Below are 27,183 nucleotides of genomic sequence, written 5' to 3' on the forward strand. Positions count from 1 at the left end.
AGATTGTATATAGCAAGATATATATATGATGTTCACAATGATGCAACTAAAATCTAACTGGGCTAAATTCTTTTCCTTGGTCAAGGCCCAGGTTTGTTATATATACTTGAAAATGATACATTTAAATGCAATATTATACATGTGCATTTGCTTTCTCAGCCTTTTAAAGCTATGAATAAGTAAATAAATAGATAAAAGAATTTAAAAGATAAAAACTATTAAAGAAAAAATGTACAAGGTGAAACCTCTGGTTGCATGAGGATTGATTTTCAGATTAATAAAACTGGAAATGGCTGTAGATCTACACAATTCTCATTCCTAGCATTCTTCAGTCACTCTGGGTTTTGGGCAAAATAGTGGGCTACAGTTTTTTCTTTGGATAAATGTTTCAAGATCAGATAATATACAAATGGCACTTTTTTCATGGCATTTTGACATACATATGTGTAGACTGTGTCTAGAGACCCACAAAATGTTAGAAAAGAGCATCTTCTGCCTCTTTTATCTTGCTACAACTATTGGCAAATGTGTGTTCCAAAAAGCTAGTCTCCCCAGGTGATGTCCTGTTGGGGTTTGTTAAGCACCATCACCAGCAGGGTGAACCAATGTGAGTCATTGTTAATTCCTTGCTGTTACCAACTCTTGTAACACAAAACTGACGAAAGTACAAACAAAGCATGCACATGGTTTGATTGTTGGCTGGAAGTACCAGAACACAAGTCGTCATGTACTTTAACTTCTGTTAAAGGAGCCAAATTACATAAAGATACTTAGGACTATCATACGAAATCCAGTCCTTCACAAAGAAATCCATCAGTCCAGCAGCATTAAAGCACCTGAAGAAATCATACACAGGCTTCTTTGTTTCGGCAACCGAGAATGACGGGATAGGTCTAGTTGTTCATGTCACATTACAATCTACTTACAAATGGACAATATAGAGGTGATTAATACATGTAAGTTGCTACAAATTATTAATCTAGCATCTTTAAATGTATCTTGAACAGGAAAATTGACAGCAACTGGAAAGCTCTTTCTCAACAAGGGCCGGCACAAGGCAGAGTGCGTTTTAGAACTGAAGCTCAAGATGGATTGATACTGACTGTCTGTGACCCATGGTCCGACTCTATTCGCCATTTTTTTACTTATTATTCTTTTTGGCCTTTTTCAGGGCTTTATCAATAGGATGGCATGAAGTGTGACAGGAAACAGGGATGACAAGCAGCAAAGGGCCACAGATCAGATTCAAACCCTGCAGCACACTCTACCAACTAAGCTACTGGGGCGGCCCTTTTTATGTTGTTATACTGTTTATTCTGCAGGTTAGCCTACTGAACTTAGCATTAGCATGTTGGGCGACTATTGTGGCTTGCTTTGATTGTAAGCCCACATGCCGGAGCAATGTCAGTGTATGTAAAATAAGGGGAAGTCAGAATGTCCATGAGAAATTCTGTGAAAGCAGAGTAGTAGGTTTGATGTGGGTCATGATGCTTTTTGTGGAACATCATATTGTAACGCAAACCCAGCTGGCTTTGTTGTTTGATGAAACCCCCTTCTGCTCTATGATCCTCGCCAGTATGTGTTTGTATGTTGCTGATGTATGTAATTTTACTTGACAGACATGCCCTGAAGGTACACATGTGAGAAAAATAAAATGGTCTAAAGGAAACAGTAATTCCTTTGCTTGGCAACGTTGTGTAACTTTGAATTAGCACCAATTTGCTAAAAACACCATCATCAACACACTCTCTTTGGGTTCATATCTGACTCTTAACTCTACATTGCAACTGTTACATCCATTACACTCAATACAATGATCGGCAAGGAGTAAAGATAATCCTGATGCAAAGGGTCAAATATGAGCAATTTAAATATTACACATAAACAGTAATAAACCCTAAGTTAAATTGATCAAATTTTAAAATAATATTGTGGAATTATTCCAATATATGATCTCCCAGAGTATACCGTACAGCTACCATAAAGTAATTAAAAAAATATATTTACAGTTTGTAAATAAAGATGTAATGAGTACAGTGACAAAAGGCTATAAAATGAACAGCCGGTTGAAAACCATACTTACCAGTGAGGGTCCTCCCTTGTATCTCGCCTTTCTTGAGTCCATCTCCCTGGTTATTCAAAAAGAGTCAGTCAGTCAAAGTAATTTGGCAGATTCATAAAGTAAAGTTAATTCAGATCTGGAGCAACAATCTTAAAATAAAATTGACAAGAAAGACAGTTAAGAGGGCATTACATTGCTTCTTACAACACTAACATCATGCCACTCATCTCTTAGTTTTGTGCTCTCGCAGCCAAATATTCTGTGCTCGCTTAGCTCAGCGGTCAGTCCTCGAACAAGCACCCACTGTACCAACGAGAGAGGCTGCAGACGCCATTTAATTCCCAAGCCAATTTTATTTGGAGCCAATTTTGTTATAGTCTAACTAAATAAGACATATATTGTAACAGCAAGGGATTTCAGCATGCATAGATTCAACCAATAGTCGGACTCAAGTGATGATTGGGGAAAAAGCATTCACTTGTTGCTGGTAATTAAAAACTTCACAGTTAGAGGACGCGTCACTTCTTCGAAGCTGTTGGTTCAAACACATCAAGGTTAAATATCTAAAGATCTGTTGTATTCATATACAGAAAGAAGCGAGTTCTCAAACAAATTAAACCATGGAGCAGATTTCCAGGTGACAATTTTCCATATTATTATTTGTATATTAACTTCCTGTTGCCTAGGAACAAACATCATGTAACCTGATGTGAAGCACAGATATTTTTCATAAGCATTTTTTTACTGTATATTTGTCGGGTTAAACTCCCTCATCCCCAGGAAGCACACAGTCAGGCACCTCACACTGCAAATTGCACACAGCAATGTTTGTTTAATAGACTCGGCTGCTTACTGCAAGACGGTTGCATCCTTGAGTGGGAGGAAAAAAGGACTGAATATGTTGTCTGTGAAATGGCCCAAAACCCACTTGAGGTAAGCATGGAAGTCCCCATCACAAGCATCAAACCTCTGGGCCCAGCACCTTTTTATCCACACACAGGCTCCCCCCACAGGGTGACAAAGGTACTGTGTCACTAGACAGCATGTGAGGACAAAAGACATGCAGGACGAGGAGCTTTTGTCTCATCAAAATTCAGTTTACTGGATGAAAGAACCGAATAAAATCCAGTTTGTAACAGTATGGAAACCTAAATCTGTGTCTCTCAACTCATGCATTGGAATTTTGTGCATCTTGGGAATAGGTTTGCACAATTAACCAAATATTGTTGAAATTGCACTACAGCTAAGTGCAATATCCAAATCCCAGAATGTGCAATTTTTTAAAATAAAGGTCAAATATTTAAGAAAACAGCATCGTAATGAATAATGCATTGTGTGATTTATACAGCATTATAAATACTGTAGTGATGGAGCGATGCCCTGGCCTACAGGTCTTCTTCTCCAGACGTAAAAAAAAGTGTGTTTGGTTACAGTAAATATAAGTATCATTAATAAGCGGTAAGTTTATAGTTCACAAACAAAACATTAAATGTTTTATAAACCATTCAGTAAGCAACTGCTAATTGTAAAGTTGCATCTGATGTTAGTAATACTCGTAATACTCACCTCTGCCGAGACCCTATAGTCCCCTTTAATTCAATCAAACCCAATCCAATATTACACTTGATAGCACTGTGTCACTCAAGAGCTATGCATATTCCGTGAGTAATTTAAAAAATGACACCCTATCTCACAACTTTAAAGAAAGTGAGAAAAAGTCCTGGATCCGTCTCCTTAACTGGATCCACTGCAAACGTTAACGGGGTCTACTCAGGACTGAAACCCATCCGCCATCCAAGCTTGTTGGAAATCCATAAAAATACTTTTGTGTAATGAGGCTAACTAACTGCCCAACCAACCAAACAAACAAGAATGCAGACACAGGTGCAAAACGTAACCTCCTTGGTGGAGGTAATAAATATGTAGTTCATTGTTCATAGTAGTTCCTCTATGAAAACAATATGGATGTCCATGATAAAGTTACAACTGATATTTATAAACCTTTACAATTGCTTAACAAATGGTTTAAAGGTCATGACACATACGTTTCTTATCAGTAAAATTACTATTAACTAAAGTTTTAAGCCCAATTTATGTTACATGATCATATTTTAGAGTTTTTCTTTCATCTATGTGATATCTGTCAAAATAATCACAAAATCAATTGTTCAGAACTAGTGCAAATTTGTTTCACACTCAGCTATTTTGACTTCTTTGTTTGACTTGAACTTGATGCTCCTTTCTTAGAAGTTTAATAACTTACTACAGTCTTAATGTGAAGTTTAGTTGCTATTTATATCACAAGGAAATGTAAAGATGTTGCTCTATTATCCTACAGAATGTGGAACAAAGGACTAAGGGGCTGATCACAATCCTTTTTTTTTTTTTAAATACCATTCTGGCTGTCACTCGGCAGCTAATGAAATACTGTTTAGAGGTGACACGTGGTGCTGAGTGTCAATTTGAATGTTAAATCGCTATAGTCACATGCACACAGTGTGACTGAGATACGCACTCTAAAGATTTGTTTATCAATATTATCATTTATATTTGAGTATTTCAGTAACAAAGTAACAAATGTGTCCTTTTTTATTGTGCATCATCTCATCTATAATGCTCTAGCTGCTGTTTGGGAGGTTTAGCAGTAACCATTAAAGCACAGAGCATCAGTGTTTACACTGACTGGTAAAATTCAGAAGATTAGTTTCCACTGTGAGTATCTTCATCCACTGATCAGTGAGAAAAAAAGCTTTATTTAGAAATAGCAAGAGTCCTGCAGCCCGCAGGATCCAAACCCATTGCCATAGCAACAGGTAGTCAACATTTGAGCGTGCAACATTTTCCCACATCTTAATGCTCGCTTCTCGCTCACTCTCCATGGCACCCTCTGCCCTTTTAATTTCATTATAATACATAGAGTAAAAACAACAGCAAATGAATGCGATATTGAAAATTCAGCCAAACAATAAAAGAAGAGTCAATCACATGCAGAACGCACATAGAATAACATACATTAATATTCACAGGAAATCAAAATCTTCAAAATAATCAGTTGTGTGGTGGTCGTGGTTTATCTATTCTGGAGCAGAGCTGGTATCACAGTGGCTGTGACAGGGCAGGGCAGTGTTGAGGTCGCTGACTCTTGTTGTTCACTGGGGAGTGACGGACTTGCTCACACTAATCTACAGGACATTCTCACATGGTGGGCGGCCTCCCTCGGGGACCCTGCTGTGGGGGCGGGGCACAGAGCGTGAAAAGTTCTGACTGCTGAATGATTGACAGCCGCTTGCTGTGATAATTGTGTGTATTAAAAAAAGGTTAAAGCGTGTTTTTTAATGTGTGTATCACTGTGTTCTTGCAGTGTTTTTTAGCATTAGAAATACACTAGCAGAGTTTCTAATAAATGTTTATTAGTACGAAAACATAAGTGGGCAAAAATAAAATGAAGCACCGAAAATTTTAATGATGACTTCAATAATTCTAATACTGTTATCTAAAATGGACTATTTGTTGGACTCAGACCCCGATGGTGAACAAGCACATACACAGGTTTCTCATTTAAGTAATTCAAACTGCAGTTTAGCCGCTTGGATGGTAGATGTTATGGCCACTTGTGCCACAGAAAGTTTTCATATAGTAAATCTATTGCAGCTTTGTTAGAGGGGAATCACAAGCCACACAGCACATTGATGAAGTTAATCTTGGATCAATGATAACCTCAGATAGGATGATACTCTGAGCTCAGGGTTAGAGAAGTCAAAAGCGCTGAGACTTCACACTGTAAAGCTCCCCAACAAAAGCAGGAACAGTAACACTCTATGCACTCTGGAGAACAATCTTGATATGATAACCAGAAGAGGTGACAACGAACACATCCTGAATGAAAGTTAGCCTGACTAATATCATGAGAAAATTATATGAAATAGGTTTATTATAGTGTTTTAATAGTTGTGACATTATAGGTAATAAAGGTCTGGATTCAAATCTGATGTGAAGCAAGTGCACTGGCTTCTCTTTAATTCTTATGTCCTGTAATCTCCAGTGCATCATACTAGGGCTACAATCACTGTAATGTTCATCGTTGATTATTCTGTAGATTATTCTTTTCACTAATGATTAATTGTTTGGTAAATAAAATGTCAGAACAAAGTGAAAAATGTTGAATGTTTAGTCGTTGTGCTCATTATCAATGAATCAGTGACTATGATAATTGCAGAGCTATATAAGCTTTGATGAACAAACATTATACATACATTTTTCTAAATGTTAAACACACTAAGAATAAACTCCGTTGCAGTACAATACATACTGACCAACTGCAAACAGTTTTTATTTTTGGCTTGTCTGTGCTGGCCTCAAGCTGAGGATAAAAGTAACATTACATAATGCAGAAGTCAGAGAAAACAATAGCTTGGATGGTTGTAACTATACAGTATATTTGCTCATGATACAAATGCAAGGCATACTGTACAGCTTTCTCATTATTAACAGTTAACATAAAGATCCGCTAGTCCACGAAGCAGTTAGTTTAATCTGAAGCAGAACATCAAAAATGTGCTATAAATCTTTACTGCTGGAGTCCAGCAGATTACTCACTGCTGCGTCAGTGTTTCAACTGTTGGAAATTTGCAAGTTATGTCATTTAAACAGCTGAAAGTTGAAAAAGACTAGGAACTGCTTCATTATCTATGCAGTTACCAAGGAACACATCATGAGTGTTTCGAAATATCTTATCTAGGCACTACATTTTCAATGTCAAATGTTACATCAATTCTTATATGTTCATAAAGCTGAATCAATCTCATATCAATTGTATATTTTCAGTTAAAGTCTTAATATCTTCCTTGATTTCCATTCAAACTGTCATTTTTCATAATAGTAACGGTGATAGTATGGATGTTTGGGGATCATCACAAAGAAAAATGTCTGCACTATTATCTAACGTTACCATACGTAATAGTCTATTTTCATTTAGCTAAAGAACAAGACAACCCTTTTTTATTTAAATGCTAATGTGACAAACAGAGAAAGACATAAATTACCTGGATTGAGTTAGTGTGAGACTTATTAAGTCAAACAAAATGTGACCACGCTTTGCATCCTCATACTAGGGGAATACCCATTCTTGAAGCTGTGATGGTGAATCACACACTGAGCAGTGTGGGAGAGGCAGAAACTGTCAGAGAGATAAAAACTGAAAGCGTCAAAATGGCTGTTTACTATTTTACTTAACAGAAAAGAACAACATACTCTGAGGCATAAAGGTGTGTCAAACGTTTAAGAGGACAACATAATTTCTGATTTGGGAGATGACGAGCGAGTGAGCAATAAACAGGAGAGAAATCGTAGCAACTAAATCAGGGGAAGCCTGGACATGCTTTGTCTCAGTTGTCAGTTCGCCCCTTGCATATCAAATGGAAAAGTAAATAGGAACAATACCATTGAAAAATCTAGCAGTGACAGATCTATGGTTTGTTGATTGTAATTCAAACTAACTAAAGCAATGAGTTGTCTAGAAAATGTCACCACAGTTGTTAATCTAGTCAGGGGTATGATTATCGATCAGCTAAATATTTGTTGCGCTGTGTTGACATTGCCGGAGACTGCCCAGACTTCTGATGTATTTGTGGCAGCAGGGGGTGTAGCGAGGTGGGACACAACCTTTCAAATGAAAGGCCCAAGTTCATGACTCTGAAACAGGAAACATGTGCCCTGTTAAATGACGCATGAAAAAGACAAGAGTCCCCACAAGCTGTTGCACAGCTGATCCTGACAACTCATCTGCTGGTGTAAGGCAGTCGTGGGGAACAGAGTGAACAGCATGTGGATGTAAATATAAAAAATTACCAAATAAACAATTGATTTAATATAACACCCATTGCTTGTTACTAAATGTTAGTGTTGGGACAGTTCACAATCAATCAATATACAAATCTTACTGTTACCAGCAAAGCTATGTTTTGTTTTGGTGCAAGTTGCTAAGGAGGTATAGGCTGTAAAGAGACTATTTTATTTCTACCAAATTATAACTGCTATCTATATCACAACGCAGAAGATAGCATATCATGGCTAGCTAACTAAGTTAATCAGGCTACCAATAAGGTTACAGCTCAGCTGAGGAGGATGCTGTTAATGTTTATATCTATCCCGGTCGCAAGATTGAGCCTCTCGTCCAAGTATAAATGAGTGGACGCTTCCTTCTGTGATGTAATACTATTAAAAGAAAATAGTTCCCTACATAAAAATGCTCATGATAATATTTGTGCGTTATTGAGTAACAGGGTTATGATTTAATGATAGAGACATTGCTGTTGTTAGAAGGCAAACAACTCTATGGCCAAAATAACTGAAAGTCTACAGAAAACTAATCTAGATGGATAAATAGCACTACAGGTGAGGAAAAATATGTTTTTTTTTCTGAACTGTCCACATAAAATTATTTACCTAAAGATCACTTAATTTGTCTCCACTCTGTTCAAACGTAAGACGTAGTTACCTTCTTAAATACCAGATGCAAGTCCAGCTGTGGTGTTATGGACACTTCATCCTGCCTCTCCGTTGTTGTCTATTGTGGCCCAGCTTGCCTTCGTGTTTTACTGACTCCATTTCACACTCTGACTCAGACAAAAGCAGAAAGGATCCCGAACAACCTACACGTTGTGAGCAATGAATAATTCTGAAAATCTGGAAAAAGAAATGCAGCAGAGCTTTTTTTCTGTGGGTCACATAATAGCCTGACACTCCAACCACTGATGTTCAACGCAACAACACTTCTGTTCCCAGTGAAGTGCAACCGAAGCTGATCCAGAATTAGTATTTTATCCTAATCCACACAATGAATCTGAATTAGATGATAGCAGTATTAGTCATCATGGAATTCTTGAAAATGAATATTGATCAGACACTGATGCACCTCCTGTGGGTCTCAAAGTGGCTTGGTACCACAGGTATCACTGTGGTAAACTTTCTCATCATTTAACATGTAACGTGATATTACACTTGAATTGTCAACACCTCTAGGCCTTAGGTGAGAAGATGAGCAGTAGGTTTGTGTAATGTGTCTACATAACTTCCGCTAGGAATCCTCTGACAAGAGTCGATAGGTAGGAGTCCGCGAGGAGGAGGTGGGTGGGTGCAGGGGTGCGGTTTCACCAGGAATACCCACTTGCCCAACAACCCTTCTCCTTCTCTGTGTGGGTGAGTGCTTCCCTTTGTCGGTTACTCATGCACCTCCTTGTATATCCACTGCTTCCCTCCCCCTCCCTTGCACACCCTGTAAACCCACACCTACGACAATCAGCACCCACGTCCTTCTAATGCAGTTCTGAGAGCATCATTCTCCCTTTTACTTGCAGTCAGGCTAACAGACGGGGAGAGAGAGCATGACAGATGGTGTTCACAGCTCTATTTCTGAGGCTGGACTTGTACCGCCACAGCCACCCTCCCTCCCTCCCCCCTGCCTATTCCACTCAAGCCAAGTGCTTCTGACTGCCTCCTCATCTTCGCCTCAGTAATCAGCCCATTCATTTGCAGGGTTATTGTGAATTAAAAGTCTGTGTCTCACAAGGAATCTCACCGCTTACAGGTTAAACACAGTTTCTTTTTCCAATGTGGAAGAGAGAATTCACATGACTGCTCAACTAGGGGACTTGGTTATCTTGAGGATGCTAGAAATGGCAGATTTTAGTGTAATCTGCCACTTCTGAGTTTAAAATAACCAAGTGGCAAGACTCTCTAGTGTAATGAGTGAAAAGATATCAGAGAGATCACCCCACTTTTGAGTTTACTGACACAGTGTGTAACAATTTACTGACAAAAGCCACTCAGCCTTCGACCGCCAGTCAGTCAGTCCTTGATCCTGACATGTACACGGTAATTTCATCATCATACCACAAGTGTGGCTGCTCCTGAAACTGCAGGGCAAAGTCTGGTCCCTAGATTTGCTGACCAGAAAGAAGCCAGGCACTGGGCTACCACAATCCCAACCACACTCCGTATCTCCGGTGTTTCATCCTTGCAGCCTTACAGCCACATTCAGCACAAGGCACAGACCACTCTTCATTCTACAGATTAGTCAACTTCTGTCAGGTTCAGCTGTCACGCTGGAGTTTAATGCCAGTTCCACAGAGGCATGCATCCTCGTCAAGGCTGACCGTGGTCACATAGGCATCATAAAGTTGACCAATCTGTTCTGGCGTGGTATACACATGCTGAAGCCATCATGACAAACCACACTCCCACCAGCTACGACATGGAAGCACATCTGAGATTACATCTAAAGGGACCTAGCCTGGCATGCATGTTAGTCTGGTCCCTCTAAATTCATTCTTGATTTGCAAGGGATGTGATCAACAGGCCCTGACCAAAATGCCTCTGGACACAAGTTGGATACAGCTACAACCAATCAGAGAAACAAAACGTGTGCTGTAGTGCTAAGTGAGTCATGCATGTTAGTTCTCAAATTATAATAGCTTGACAGTTTGATATTATATTTTCTCGCTTGGGCTGACCTGCAGACTGTCAAATGTGTGAGTTGGGACCTTTTCAAATCTTGACATGTGATGCTCCTCTACCAGTCAACATACCAAACCTGCTCCATGAAATGGTTGTCTCTGGCCCTACACAAACCAAATCTCAGGGAAATCTGTCTGAACTGGAAAGGGGCTAGACGCATCTGCCAGAGCAAATAAAACATGAGCCTGGCAGATTCGTCTGGTTCCCAGGCATCCAGTAAGCTCTTTGGTGCAGCATACTACCATGCTTTCAGACGGTTTCTGTGGGGTCCAACACAACCTGCATCCTGGAGAGGCTCTTTTCTTGATGGTTTAGCTTATCATAGATAATGGCCACAGTTCATCTCTGTCTCATAACCAAGGATTGTGAACCAGGTGTTGAAGAGTGTCACTAGAGCTGAGCTCAAAGATGGCTTCACCTTTTGAGCTACAATGCAAACTCAAGCTACACAATATTCCTCTCCTGGAAGTTCTCTGTTGCTCTTCAAAAGCTGGTGTGTGGCCTTTGCAGGTCACAATCTTCTCCTTCTCAGATAGATCAAGATGGCACACAAACAGACCTTGGCAAAGCCTGGTGCCTGCATGAGCTGGGAGTAATGCCAGTCTTTATTTTAGAGCAGGCAAACTCTACTTCTAGGTTGAGCAGCTGGTCGAGGTGTATGTCAGTTAAAGTGAGTGCAAGGTATTCTATTTTATCATGTTTTGCAAAGTACAATCGGTGATGTAGTTCCCCCCACCAGGACCACCCTCCATCAAAATAGAGAAAATGTAAGAATACCAATAAATAACACTAAATTATACATAAAATGAATGATACTGAATTTGGTTAAATGCCAATTTCACACATAGTTTTCAATCATCAAGATGAATAGCTACATTAAAAAAACAACAACAATTCATTTTGACCCCTATTAAATCAAACACAACCCGAATAATCAGTCAACGGTAAATGAGTCTGTGTGAGCCTAACAGGCTCGAGTCTGGGGTGACTGGTTGGTAGAGCAACCTAATGGTGATCAGCTGAGCGGGATGGATTGGCCTCAGCAGGACAGGGTGATAGCCAGTGGGGGAGTCATACATGATCCGCTTCAGTGCATCAACAAATTAACCCACTTAACAATAGCTAATGGCTTCAGTAAAGAAACTCATTTGGCTTAGGTAATGAACTGAGTTGGAAACATAAACAGTCCAGTTATTAAGTGAACTCCAGACATCACTGACATCACCCGACACACTAGGATGTACCAAACCTACACTAGATTGGCCATGCTCATTAGCAGGGACGCATACCATTACTCAAATCACTGGTTTAAGACTCTAGCCACCCAAACTCATTATCACACTCTATCTATTCAGTCTTACTCTGCATACATTACAAATTCGCCCTGACAAAGTGGCCGTGCTAGGTTGGTCATCTTATTTTCAAGGAGCAGATTGGGCCTAACAGGCCAGAGCACAGGCCACAGCGAGAGTCTTTTAATTAAGTAATTTTCAGCCAACCTGGGTACTGCTTCCGAGCCCTTACAGCTCCTGTGTGTGTTTGCGAGTATGGGTGCTGATGAGTCTGTACTTAAGTAGTGTTGAGGGAAGCCCAAGCCTGAGTTCCCAAGGTAACAGTCAGTTTGAGTGGGGGCTGGCTGACTCATTTGAAGGGAATCCTGGAACCTGAACAAGGCTGCCCACTCGCCCCACCCCCAGCTTCATCAGCACAACAAGCAAACAAGGCGCTGACATGTCCCCATATAGGGCTTCCCACTGACGGGGGTGGCACTGGAAAATCCCAGCCTGAGCTTGCCTACGACTAGCATCAGAAGACACGCACACAGAAACAGGAGGCCTCACTGCTCCATGGCTACAGCAGTTTCCGGCGGTAAGACCATAAATCCAAGGAGGTACTCAATTGATAGGTTATAATGGAGCTGTGTGCCTACAAATACATCCAGGCACGTGCTGGATTTTGATTAATACATGAGAGAATGGGGGAGATGTAAGGGGGTGGGAAGATTAAGCTTATTAAAATGGCACAGAATTAAAAAAAAAATTTTTGAAGAGTGAATGCTGACACAAAATAAATGAGAATGGAAACCTTGTGGGCCCAGGCATGGAGGAGGAGTAGAAAAAGAAGTGAGAGGAAGAGGCGGAGGATGAAGGAGGGTAAGTAGTAGGTGGACAAGAGAACGAACTCTTTGCTCACAATTAATGTAATTATCAAGAAATTAGAAGAGATCAACAGGCGTGTAATTGACCATTTAATTAGTTCAAGGTCAGTCTATTCTTTTGACTTTGGAAGGACGGTGGGCCATGGCGCAACTCGATGGCAACATTTTGGTGAAAAACTCTGCAATTTGCAATGATTAATAAACTAATAAACAGTAACAAGGGTTTCCACACAGATGTGGCATGATTTTCCAATTAAATAATAACTGTTTAATGCACCCTTAATCCAATACTGTGTAATTCATGGAAAACAAAGGCAATCTAGCATTTAAAAACTGAATAATTATAATTTTAGAAACAGTGAAAACCGGCCATCACACAAAAACTGTACATGTATAGTCACTAATCCCTGCTGTTAAGAGTAGCCATTTGATATGCTTCTGTCCGCGGTTACATCTGTTGATAACTCTATAGTTCATTCAGTGTCTTTAGTCATTAACAACTGAGAGCTGGTACAAAGGGATTTAAGAGGCAGCATTACTGTTTTGAATCGCTGGATGTTTAATTCTTCTATTATAATTGAGGCAGGAGCGAGACAGAGGTTATGGTAACTGCTGGAAACCTGTCCCACTTCACAGAAAGGTTAATGAACCTTACAAGTCCTATGGGAGATGGAGTATGCTGTTAATTTGACAAACGTGGGAAATAAATGCTTTTATGCTTTTATTGACGGTGACCAATAGCGGCCTTTGCTGAAATGAAAGGTTTTAGTCTTTTGGGTGCTTTGCTATGAGGCAAAACAATAATGTGGAATGCATTTGTTGGAAGAAACTAAGTACATAATTGTTTGAATAGCAATTTCAGGCCAAAAAGCATCTTCATTATTAATTCCTACTTTTGGGGAACATATACCGTGCAAAATGTACAGTAACCTGTTGTTATGAAACATCTGCCTTTATCCTGAATACATTTGTGGGAATGAGGGATTTTAAAAAGCTGTACTTTAAAATCTACATATTTCCACATTCGATTTTATGCACCATTGGTCTGGGTTTCATTTTAACAGGGCACCGAGGGTATAATATACTGACAGCTGGAGAGGAACATGAGTAACAGTGTCAGCGCTAACCTGAATTAGTCTGTGGGTTAGAGGGATTCAGCCCAAAAGGTGGCTATGATACATCTGATCAGGACAGAGGTTTTAGGCACAGGACCAACTATGTATACAGTGTGCCTGATTAAGAGATTAAATGGATAATCTCCCTCCCATTCAAGGAGGCTGACGGAGGCAGGGATCTGGTTTCACAAAGACAGACTTTCACTATGGCTTAAATCTAACCAACAGTCAGAGTTCAGAGAGACATCCAAGTCCATCATTTGCTTGGAACTAGGTAGTTTTCAATGATCTTTGTGTATATAGACGGATCTGGGTAAATATGACTAGCTTTAGTTACAAAGACAAACAAATCTTATAATTAAGAGGCATTTCACAACAACACATATACATTTCCATTAATTTCCAAGCAACTTCAGCAACTTTTGGTTTCTTTCTTTGTCAGCCAGTGACAGTGATGATTAACTGACCTTTCATAACACTTCATTGACTCTTAATAACAACATTTGTAATTGGACTATTAAATGAACCGTTTTCTGATAAGATGCCACTTTGCTTAAGAGATGGATTATTTAAGGTATAGCATGTAATGCACTTCATATAATTTTGAGGACGTCGTAACTTGAGCGTAACTGAATACTCAAAAAATTGATAAGTCAATCAAAAGAGAACTTGCTCCATAATTTCAGTCAGTTTAACAGCAACAATGTTAAACATTTGCTGGATCCAGCTTCTTAAATGAAGGGATTTGGTGCTTTTTTTGCCATTTATGACAGTAAATATGGACTCCTTGAGCTTTAGGCTGTTGGTTATGCAAAACAAGTAATTTCAACACAATAATCTTCAGATTAAGTGATAATGAAAACATTGTTAGTTGCAACCCTCATTTCTGCTTACTTTATATGACTATATTTCTTTTAGCTACTGTTACCAGTGACCACTCAGAAAAAAAAATATCAGTGTGTGAAATATGATGCATGAAAACAGATTAAACTACGGTATATTAAATTGTTGAAATTAACTCCTACCTGACCATCTACAACATCAAAATGCTTCTGATGAAACATGTGCATGCACCTGCAGTAATATGCTTACATTATCATAATCCAATGCAAAAAAGGACCATAATGCTGCACAATAAATTACTTTTGACACTTACTTTGATGCTAGTTATGCTTTAAAACGCAAATGAACACAGAGCATATGATGGAACATTTTTACATCTTAGTTTTGTACTTTCTTACTTACGTACTTACTTTTGTTAATTCTGGTGGCGCCTCTGGACAAAAGACAGCAAGCTTTAGTAAAGTTTGTTTGAGTGCTAAACCACCAGACTACAGAGCAGCTTCTTTTCTGAGACTCAATTCATGCTCAGCACTCCATGATATAAAATTGTTTTTATTTTGACCTCCATTCCAACTTGGGTAAGTCTCAATCTGACCTGGTGACAGGCATTACGAATGACTATCAATTGTACAGAAATAGCCCATCTTCTCGCTAATGGTCTCATGTGTCCATGTGGGTCATGCAGAGAGACCAGAATTAAAGTAATATAGATGTTGTCTAACATTGGGGTGCATTTAATTAACTCTTACAAGCAGATCAGAAAACGCCACAGTTCAGTGAAGTTCAGGGTCTGAAAAGATTGCTGTCTTGGCTAAAAGACACACGCTTACACCGACAAGAACATCGACTAAATTCACTTTCCATACAGTTAGTTTTTGCCCTCCTTTAAGGCAGTCCAACACACAGAGGTAATTTTAAATGCTAAATCACCAATCCTGTGATATTTTGTCTCAGGGCAGTCTACGTGAATTTTGCGATGGAAAGAAAACTCTTGGCTCCTTTTAAGCTTAATATCAGTTTCTATTTTTGTGCAGCTCTCTAACAGGTATTAGACTAGTCTAACAGCAAAGCTAAGATTGCCCTAACCTTGTAGGCCAGTCCAACATATCTCGATGAAACTGGCCCTGGTCTTGTTCGTTTTGATACCCCCTCTCTTCCGAGCCAACTCGCTCACCCTGTCTCTCAATCTTTCTTTCTCCCAGCGATACTATGGGCACTATTTCCTGTGCCTGTGTGCACGATGTTTGCCAGAGGAACACATAAGAATCTGAGCTCCACAATCCCTCTTAACCTTTGACCTTGGCTTATTGTTACCTGTGAGCAGCACTGTGGCAAACATGTACAAGTACTGCACAGCCCTGCAAGCTGTTTGTGTTCTGCAAGTATGGAGGGCAAGGGAGGAGGGAAGGAAGAGAGGGAGCTATTTAATCCCCCCCAAAGGAACTCCCCTCTCAACCCGTATCGTGAACTCACAGGCAAATCGCGTTGCTTGAAGGCACACCACACACACACTGCTGTCTTTTTAATTTCATCAGCTGAAAGAAATCTATACAGTGCTTTGGAATCCGACTGAGCTGCGGCGAGAAGTGAACTATACAGCACCCTGGAATGTAAACAGGTTTCACACCAACTGTAGCATAAAAATACCACATTGTAACAAACCTCTTGGCTATGATAATGGTCAATAGTACAGATCAGAGGTCTTAGTAGATTTTATGGTTGTTAGTCCTACAGCATATCAATAAGAACAAGTTGAACAAATCCAGAGAACAATTCAGATGAAATGCAGCAGTCGTACACAAATTATTCAAGTGCAACACAGATAAAATATTGGCTCCGTCTGAACGCATTGTACTGATAGTGGCTTCGCGCTTGCCATTATGAAAAGCATTATCTTCTGAGCATATTAGGAACGCTGTCATTAAATCCCATGCAGTCAGTTGCCTGGTTAGAAACAAACATGGGCTATAATCTGCAGAGAATGGATGATTTTTGTAATTGTCAAGTACTTAAAAAAAACTCACAAAAATAGGAATTATTATTAAATATTCATAAAGCAGAGCTCTATTTTCCAGTTTCTATCAAGCCTCCATCAGTAAGCTTTGGTAACAATGAAGGACAGACTATTTTCAGTGTTGGAAAAACATGGTAGATGTTAGTGCTTTTGGCATGTGAGTACAGAATTTCTAATTGTTTGTTCAGTATACAATATAGCTCTTCACGCTATACTGTACTCTTCTAATTTTATAGTTTATCATAACTTTTGGAATACAAACAAATCAGTATGTAGAGTTAGACAAGCCACTATAATATCTGCCAACTTTGCATTCATAGCTGTCACACTTAATTATCGTGCCAAAATACAAGAAAATACATTGGCTGCTGGAGGTCTTTTGTGAAGTCTTTGTTTCTGTGTACAATTAACTGGCAAGCATGCTATATACTTAAGTAAGGGCTATTTTAGGTGAGCATAATTGTTAGTGAGTTGTTTTTATCAGCAGGCTTCACTCCCCTTCACTGTACCCTATCTGGAGACACCCCTGAGAGGAAGCATTTTCCACAGCCATGGCCCGGCAACCCCCCACTAACCCTGACATTTGTTCATTTACCCGCCCCTCTCGTTTCCGTGCCCCCCCCACCCCCCCACCCATCCATGTCGGTCAAAATTGACCCGTTGACAGGGGAACAGGTAGGCAGGCTCCGGCAAGCCCCCCACCTGTACCCTGAAACACATGAATTCGCACGCAGGGCCGACTGCCAGAGATCCTGCTTTACTGACTGGATTGGAGGGGAGGTGGGGGGGGGGGGGGGGGTTGGTGGTTGGGGGGGGTATGACAAAGACGACAGCTTGTGTGGGGGAACATTGTCTGCGGCTGCGACTAGAAATCTTTTCAGGAAAAACAGGATTTTATACACAATGGTCGTGGGTGTGAAGAAAGGGGGCACATATTAAAAGAAGCGCCTTTATGTGTGCAGAGCTACTGGTTTTTAAACTGCATTTGCATGGAGAAGGTCCAATCTGTTCCTTTTTTTTACCCTTCTAGGCTATAGTGTGACAGACTGGATCAGAAAGGGCTTTCCAGGTTGTCCTTGTTTTCTTGGAGAGTAATCGTGATATATCCAGGACAGCGTGCAGGGTAAACATTAATGTAGCACACTAACACACAGTAAGCCTATGTCTTTAAATAAAACAAAAATGTTTCATGAATTTCTCTCTCTCCAAGACTAAATTCACGTGGTGAAGTCAATGTGAATTAGGTTTTCCTAGAAAAAAAAATATTAGGCAACATGTGAAAAGAATAATTTATGGATGATTGTTCCCTCGCTCAAACACCATTCAGGGCTTCTGATAGGAAACCAAAGCAGCTCACGTTCTTCATGCAGTGAAACCTCCTCAATCATCTCACCACGGCAACCAAAGCAGGGAGGTCAGTTGTTATAGAGAAGGCAAGAGGCTTGGTAGGTTATCAGCTACAGCGTCGTGTGTGTGTGAGTGTGTATATGTGTATGTGGACGGGGGATGGAGCTGACAATTGAGCGGAGGATTCTTATGTAATTCTCCCTTTAGGTGGCGGAGAACAGTGAGAGCAGCAGCCCACACTGAAGAAGAACCTGTTTGTTAATAAGCTGCAAGTAAGATGAGATCGATAGGATTATTACAGGCTGTTTATACACAAGACCAGGGGGTGTCTGGGTGTCGCAGAGTGATAGGGACACGGCCACAGTGACAGGTATGAAGCTGGCATGTCACACAAGCCACTGGTTCCTGTTCTATAAGCCTTTTTAAAACTCTTTCACATATGAACACAGATACATGAGTGCAGACGGCATTATGGATGGAAATTAATGAGATTTTATAGCTCCAAAGACCATTATTGATGCTGTTTATCTGCTCAAATAATTATCAATTCCTGTACCGTTTCCTCGTGAATTTTCCGTGAGGGAAAAACGTGCTAAACTGGCCTGCAGGGTGCCAATTATATTATAACATAGGATCAGTAATGGACGTGCCGCTTGTCTGGGACACAGTGGCACTTTGCACTGAGCAAATTATGGCTTCACTGAAATTGTTGAGTAGAGGGATGCTTCAGCATATTTCTGGTGTTTCCTTGCAAGTATCATTTTACAGACATTACAACTACCATCTTTCTTACTGAAATTAAGCAACACTTGGACTATTCCTTCCTCCCTGCCATGACGCCTTCTTGTTGCAAGTTTCCAGCAGTGCAGACGCATGAGTTTGATTTGTTTTGCAATGCGCAACTGTCAGAGAAACATGCCGGCACCGATAAAATCATCTGATAAACTCAGAGGCAGACAATTCTGATGAATTGGACAATTTGGAACCGGTCCTCGATTCCCATCCCTAGACACCACATACTTACAAACATGGACAACATTAGAAAAGGCCTCACTCCAAAAGCTAAAAAAAACCCAAAACAAGCTAAAGCTAAAAAAGCCAAACTAACAAACACTAGCATCCTAATCTGACTGAGAGGCTATGAGGAGAGTCTGATGAGATTTAGTGAGGGAATGACTTCCAAAAAGCTGAACTCCGTGTAGTACCACCTCTGACATTTGTCTGGCTGTAGCTGACAGCAGGATGAGCACCGCTCTAAATGTTAAGCACCTCCAGCTGGGCCTCCATGTTAAGGGGCTATTGTTGACTTGTATCAAGGGAGGTTTCACATCGGTATGAAAAAAAGATGACTGCATGTAAACTTTATCAGGCACAAACTAATTCAAACTGCATTACAAAAAAAGTACAAACCAAAATAGTTGTTGTTCTCTTAATTCCTCAAACATTTTCTTTAAGTTCTGGCACAACTCTTAATCATAATCACGTACAGTAAACAAGTGCTTTGTTTACTTGCTTCTCACATATACATTACTGACAACAATCTGTTCAAATTCTTCATGGCACTTCACACAAAGAACACACATTTGTGCTGTAAGTTAGAGTTTAAACAATGAATGACAACAGGTGCACCGAGCTGAGTTTAGATTGGATAAAGTTGCTTCATATGACTTGAAGCCAGGAGGCACGTCTGTGTAAAAGTTTGTGAAACCATAAACAAGCAAACTGTTAACCTGGGTTATGAGCATGTTTAGCAACTTTGGAGGGAAAAAAAAATCACATTAAAAAGGAAAATTGTTCAATTCCTTTGCGCCCACCCCCTTGTCATAAGATATGGATGTCCCGTAAGGTTATTTGTGTTTGCTGGGAAATGAAGTGCTCAACTGGATTAAAAACATACTGCATATGTTTGGAAATCTGTTTCCCTGGGCGTATGAGTGGAGTGAGCGAGCGTGAAGCAGCAGCTTGCGTCTCCTCCAAGAGAGAGGGCAGACACTCTCATCATTAGCTGGGCTACAATGTGCTCCTCTACCTGCTCCAATCTGCACAGCCAGGCTCCACTCTGACGCCAGACAGATGTTCCCAGCACGAGGTGCAAAGTACCGAGAGGGGAAACGAGAGTGAGCAGAAGAGAGGCAGAAGAATGGAAATATTCAGCAGAGTACACAATAAGAGTTTAATTATGAATAATACCAATGGTTCTTTGTTCTCACAATGAAGCTAGCTATGGTTCGCCTGGCCTCTGGGAAATTGTTTTTGGCTTCCATATGGGGGCAGCTGTCTGTCAAAAATAAACACTTAAAATCGTTACATGCCACAGTACGGATAATTACAGGATAAAGAACAATACAATTATGTATGTTTATTTGCAATATTGGAGACGTATTTTGCTAAAACAAACTCTCAGGCTATTGCAGAGGTTAAAGATGTGATTTCAGCACTCAGTGCTATCATTTGCTGCTGCTCAGATACTAATGATTGGTGACTTAGACTGTTTTTGCAGAACTTGACATCAACTGTAACTTGACAAGATAAACACATATAGATTAGTCATTCAGTGTGTATGCAGAAGTGCTTCTGTGAAAAAACAAAGACGAAGTGTTTATTGTTTTGTACTTGTATTAATTTTTTTTAAAAAGTCCAAAAGTATTGTCTGAGTTACCACAATCTCATTTAATGTACTCATCTGAGAAATATTGTTGTTCCCAAAAACATGAACTACCAACAAAAGAGCCGACATGTGAAACCATCATTCTGTACAATCATTTTTAGGATAGGCCTTTATTTTGAAATTCCCATGGCACATCTGTGTCACCTTTTCCTTCCAAGTGCACCTTCTCTCTAAACATTAACACAGTCCTAGCACAAGGAAGATCGAGGCAAGCAGCTAAGAACAAGACCATGAGGATATTTTATGCCCTCTCGAGTATAAATCAGCAGAGTGGACTTGGGCCCATAGAAAACATCTCACTCTGTTCTCTCTACTAGCTGCTGCTTTGTTTTAAAAATGCAATGTTCACATCTGCTTGTCAATGAGGCATTGGACACAATACTTAGAGGACATTAAATACTGTGATCTCTACAATTCGCCTGAAAAGTAGATTGTGGATCAATAACGCCCTTAAATCGTTAGATAATACACCCCTAGTGCCACACCAACATGCTAAATATGTTTTAGGCTTTGGCTTGTAAAGGTTAGTGGCTGACAAAGACAAAGAAACAAAATAACACCAGTGCTATTCTTTTGGAATGAAATGCAGTAAGGAGTTACACGCCTAATAGTTTGCAGTTAAAGGACATCTTGAGGTGTGGAGCAGACGATCTCGGCAGGCCGCAGAATTCACAAACACAAAGCCAGCTGGTCTGATACAGTCACAATACTTCACTGTTTGTATTTGCCTGACCAGCAGCAGAACACAGGCTCTGTCCGCCTTTGGGAGCTGCTACAACAGAGATGGATGCTAAAGCATTCATATCCCTCATGCACCATAATAATGAGCACAGTACGATGTGTGCTCAACTGTCCAACTGCTCCTCAATTAGCCAGGGAGAGGAAGTTAACAAACATATGATGGCTTCCAAACCAAAGGCCTTCTTGAAGTGAATCTGAAAAGAAGGACCATTTTGATTGAACAGGAATGACCACAGCCAAAACAGATCACAATGGGTCATGAATTTGACAACAACTCTGATAACCTTGAGGCTTCTGCTTCTATGGTATGTACTATACAGAGCATACATTTGCACAGTTGATTTTTATGGAATCATTGCGCAAAAAATATCATTTAAGCCACCGGAAATCCAATAATTGTGCTTATGTTAACTTTTCTGCACAACATTAGTGCAGAGAAGGTTACGTATTCCAGACAACTGACACCTTTTGACAAGACAAAAAACCTCAGCCGAGAAACTTCACACATTACAAAAAGTACGAAAAAAATCCATTAAAACCTAGGGCTATATGCTGCTGTTTAAATGGGATTTAACAGCGATAATGAACACCTTGGCTTTTCTCAGAGCAGGGAAAGGCTTTAACTGTAGTGCTCTTTTGCAAGTTCATATTGCATCATGTTGACTCACAAACCGCCAAAACTATAATGAGAGAATAAGTATTAACAAGTAAAAGTAACACCCAGTGCTGTATTTATATAAGCTGCCTCTATTCACATACTAATGATTTGCTTGTTACAGTAATTATCGCTGCGAGACCATACCGGAACATCTGCATTGATTTAGACTCTGGGAGAGCGGAGAGAGGGAGGGAGAGGCACACAATCTGGAATTCGACTTCGAGAGCTAGACAACAATCTGTTGATGGTTATTTTGGTAATTGTCCATAATTGATGTAAAACACAGAATGTGTTGCAGAAGACTCTAAATTGCGGTTTCTGTAGCTCCAGGGGTCATTGAAAATGGGCAGTTTCGATGAAAATGCACATAAAGCATCTAATAATGGGAGTCCTAAAAGAAACTGGACAGCTGGTGGGAGAAGACGAGACACACAGCCACACAGCTTACACTTAACTGCTAAATTGTTCTTGGCAGTCAAAAGTAATGATGTGATAAATGATATACCCAGCTAAATAGAGGATTTGACACCTGACATAAACATTACAAAGTGATATTTTACAGTTAGTGGGGTGGTTATTCTGCATATTTAAAAGGTGAGCTGACGCTTAAATGGATGAACTACACATGTAGTCAGTTATTTATTGTACAATGCACATATATACAAGTGCCCAGGACACATGGCGAAATGAGACACCAAACAATACTTTTGCAGAGCTCAAACATTTTTGACTTGCAAAGCCAAAATGCAGCCTGTTTAAGACCAGAGTGTGACTTGTTGACATGTCCAAACATATAATTATGTTTATGTTGCATAAATGTGTGAAAAGAGAACAGCTTAAAACCAAACAGAAAAGCCAGATTTGGTCAAAGCTTACTGAATGTTAAGTGTAACAAATTGACAAACATATTTCAAATGTCATATTAATTTTTTTCACTATTTAAAGTTTTAAGGTTTTTACAAATGTGATTTGGACAAATCACTACTGCATCAACTATTCTAAAAATGTATTATTAGTATATATTCTTTTTAAATCACACTTGCATACATGGGTCATGCAATAATGATTTGTTGTCATCAAAAACAAGATGTCTCATAAATACTTGAAATATCACATGATGAAACCATGTGATTTCAAATGATACAGCACGAAACACACAGCCATGCATGAAATGATTAAGGCAATTAAACATGAAACATGTTTCTACATGAGCATTAGAAGGGGGTTGCAGAGCTTGGGCATCTAAGTGTAGTAACTACAACAATCAAAGTCTTTTCTCATACGGCTAGCATAAGCTTAGTTCTGATTCACACAAGCCTCCACAATGTAGCTGTGGATGAATATTGTATGTATGAGAGGCACTGTTCAATATGTGCCAACAAATTCCAGGCTCTCAAACGTAGTTCAAGAGGGCTTTGGTGTGGCTGACACATAGTAAGGAGATCCTCAATACGTGTTTTGAAAAGTGAAGAGCTAGCTAAATAACGCAGCTCAAATCAAGGTGAGTGATGAGTTTCAAATACACAGAGTAGTCCAGTGCGTCCTTGTTCTGTTACCAGCGCCTCCCTAATGAGACCTCACTTGAAGAATCAGTGTAAATCTATGGCGCTGTGTTGCTCAGTCCATCCTGACCTCACTTCACTCTCAGCTGAATTAAGGAAATCTTTTACCTTCATAGCTGTGGTTATGGATAAAGAACACACACTAATTATGGAAACATCTACAAACTGGGGCAAGACTGCATGACCTTGGACTAATGAATATATATGAAAAGAATATGGCTGCCGCAGCTCGTACTGTTTCACAAGTCAGGATCAAAACACTGATCCATTTGACATTTGAAAGCATGACCTCTGATTTCAGCTAAAGAAAATTCTTTTCTTACAAAACAATCTACCATCAGAAACATTTCCAGAAAGAATAATTTAAATGATAAACATGTTATTTACTTTATACAAAGATTAAGTAAAATTACAGAGAACAAATTATGAAGCATTTCTCAACCATATTAGCGCACACATATGATCTTTTTTTTAATTATATTATATATATACATTTATATATATATAATTTTCATATATTACTATATATCTATATACATCTATATCTATATCTATATCTATATATACATAACAATTTTGTACGCCACTTTGTAAAATTCACAAAGTGGCATTCAGTGCTGGTAAAATCACAACTGAACTAAAACAAAATCCAACACATGCACATCGACACTTGAAAGAACAAAACTGAGGTTGTGTGATGTCACCTCGCCACACTGGTCAATTAAACACCTCCCACTACGGGTTGGCATCACTCAAAAGGCTCATTAACCCTTCTGACCAACCACCAGTCACAATCAGAAAAACATCTCGTCATATTGGCCAATCCCTACATGGGCAATGCAGGTCAACACCCACACAAGTGACAGGAAATTGAATTGCTACAGAGAATGTGGTCTGTCTGAGCACTTGAAAGACATTTGTTTATTCACAGCTGGTCACACGGCCAGACAGACTTTATGGGCTTAAAAATAAGAAGCAAAGGTGATGCCTAATGTAATTTCATAAAGTGGAAATTACTTGTGTTTTTGTATGTCATTAATATATGAGAGTGATATGAGGTAAATATTCTTCCAGGCAAGCAGGGATTTGGTTGCATAAATCATCTCTAAATCGCAGCACTGATGAGCTGAATCACAAAATTCTGAATTTATACCCACTGAAAGATTTACTAAAATATATATATCCCAGTAACATCACAGTTGGATCTTTAAATCAAAGTGGCATTCACTTAGTCTACGAGTATGCGTTAAAAAATGAAACGGGAGCATCGCTGAAGTGTCTTTGTGTGGTTGTTTTTCAGACCACTAGTCTTAATCTACTGGGTTGATCTCCCGGTTCCCGCAGGATTATAAAATGTCTGCAAACCTCCAAATATTTGAGGCAATCAACAACTCAACACGCATTTGGCGTTAGAATGCAAGACTGTGAAAACACACAAACGAATGGATAAAAAGGAGTGAAATATGAAGAGAAATAGGGGATCGGAGCCGTGCCCATTTCGGGGGTGTAAAATATGGAGAAGTGTGGATCATTGGGGGAGCTGCTCTGCCTGGGGGAACAGATGAAGGGAGGACACTCTGCCAAGATCTCTCCACTGGAGGGGGAGCTGAGGGACTGGAGCTCTTTGGGAGAAAGAGTGTGCGCCTCGCATGCTGCTCTCCTCAATCTCAGTCTCACACGCCTGCATTGACACGTCCCAGGCTCTCTGCAGCAGAGGGAAATTGCTGCTGACAGGGCCTTGCAAACTTTCACAGCCATTTAGAAAGACTTACACCCACACTTTTGTCACAGGCATTTATTGCACAAGATACATGATATGAGAAATTAACATTTTTTGAACTTGGCATCCTCTTTTTCACCAAGTTAGGCTTAAAAACCATTCATAATTTTTCAGCCTTGCGATCGGCCCTAGTGCAGATGTAAACACGAGACACGCCAAGTGAGACCCCGAGATTATGAAAATGCACAATTTTTAAGTAAAAAAAAAAAAACAAAAAAAAAAAAACAGCACCACTTCATAAATTTGTACCATCTGAGTTCCTAATCCAATAACGAATGCTGTCCATGTCACCCTCACCAAAACACATAAGGCTGTTTTTGAGTGGGAGCAGAGGTTATTGCAGACTTACTGTACCTTTATATCCACGACCAGCCAGTGCCTCCAGTAAGCAGATGTTGGTTTAGTACGGCTCGGAGCATCAGGGTCAGCCAACACCAGAACATACATCTTTTTCTGCAAACAGGAGATTCATATATATTATTACTTTTAACACAAGGGCTTTATGACAGTACCACACACAGTGTGATTGGCCCAGAGGCAGTTCCAGTAACAACAGCGGTACCTGATCCCTCTCGCTTTCTAAATGCAGTCATGAGCTGTTTGTTCGTCACATTGCCCACGGCTTGACAGACATCTCGGCAGCTAACAATGCTTAGTTTAAATACATCAAAAGAGATGCTTCACTTTACTTTCTGAGCTTTAACTAAAAAGTGTTGCAAAGTGTGAATTTTATTCTTTTCATAAGATGTGTGGTTTGTTTTTTCACAAAGTCACTTTATTTGTACACAAAGCTGGCAAAACCCAGTTCATAACAGAAGGTTGGGTTTGCCTTTTGTTGGCTTGACACATAATCTTAACACTGTCTAACTTCAGCTGTCAAGGCTAAAATGTTGCTTAAGAAAAAAAATGACATGAGACAATATTGTTATAAATAGCATGAAATAAAACAAGGCAACGATACACGATGTTCTGCAGCCATGCTAATCATCAGCACACACATAGCAAAAGTACAGCACTGTCTCTTAAACTTAAAATCATTACTGTGACATCAATAAAATGACAACATTTTGGATCCGAGACCAAATCCTCTCGTTAACATATTCACAGTAACTTTCTGCCACTTACCCAGTATCTTTGTACCCCTCAATCTGTCAATAGATAAAGTGAGAGAAAAAGCATCTTAACTAACACTTGATCACAGTTATTGGACGGTGACTTGGCGGCTTAACTGCCGTAAAATCTTCATTCTGTCTGTCCCTAAAAGTTAGAGAATTATGAGAGCAGATTGAATTATTGCGAGAGCACATTTGTCATCCCTGGTCTTGTGCCCAAAATCTGCCAGACCATATGATGGGCTTTTTTTATTTTGTTCACTTCCTCTACAAACAGAGACATTAATCAAGGCTGTTTCAATCCATGATACTGTATATGTACTTTCAACTGAAGCAAGACCATAATGATATCAGCTTTAATACATATAAAACAGATGCAGTGCTTCTTACATCCTTACACTGACTGCCAAACAACGCTGTCTGTGGTGCCATTTCATAGAACCCAAAGCTCGCATGTAAACATAAACCTTAAATTTCTGTTTGTTGTGTCCTATCAAGGCTCTCTTAAAGGCCTCTGAAAATTATCGTAAGCCGATGTACTTGAACGAGATAAAGAGGTAGTCATGTATTTTTCTGCAGATGCTCATTTTCAGAAGGATTCTCTGCCTA

At 39.7% G+C, this 27,183-nt stretch overlaps 1 protein-coding gene across 1 annotated transcript in view; it reads right to left on the reverse strand.

The window, feature by feature from the left end:
• The window catches only part of LOC119019266 (phosphatidylethanolamine-binding protein 4), a 60,417-nt gene that overhangs the window by 9,036 nt on the left and 24,198 nt on the right, over positions 1–27,183 (reverse strand). Inside the window, exons 5-6 of the mRNA XM_037097710.1 lie at positions 25,817–25,915; positions 2,084–2,129 (exon numbers count right to left, since the gene is read on the reverse strand). Of these exons, the coding sequence (XP_036953605.1) occupies positions 2,084–2,129; positions 25,817–25,915 (145 nt within the window). The remainder of the gene's footprint in view (positions 1–2,083; positions 2,130–25,816; positions 25,916–27,183) is intronic.

The sequence above is a fragment of the Acanthopagrus latus genome, chromosome 5, assembly GCF_904848185.1.
Source record: "Acanthopagrus latus isolate v.2019 chromosome 5, fAcaLat1.1, whole genome shotgun sequence".
NCBI classification, from domain to species: Eukaryota; Metazoa; Chordata; class Actinopteri; order Spariformes; family Sparidae; genus Acanthopagrus; species Acanthopagrus latus.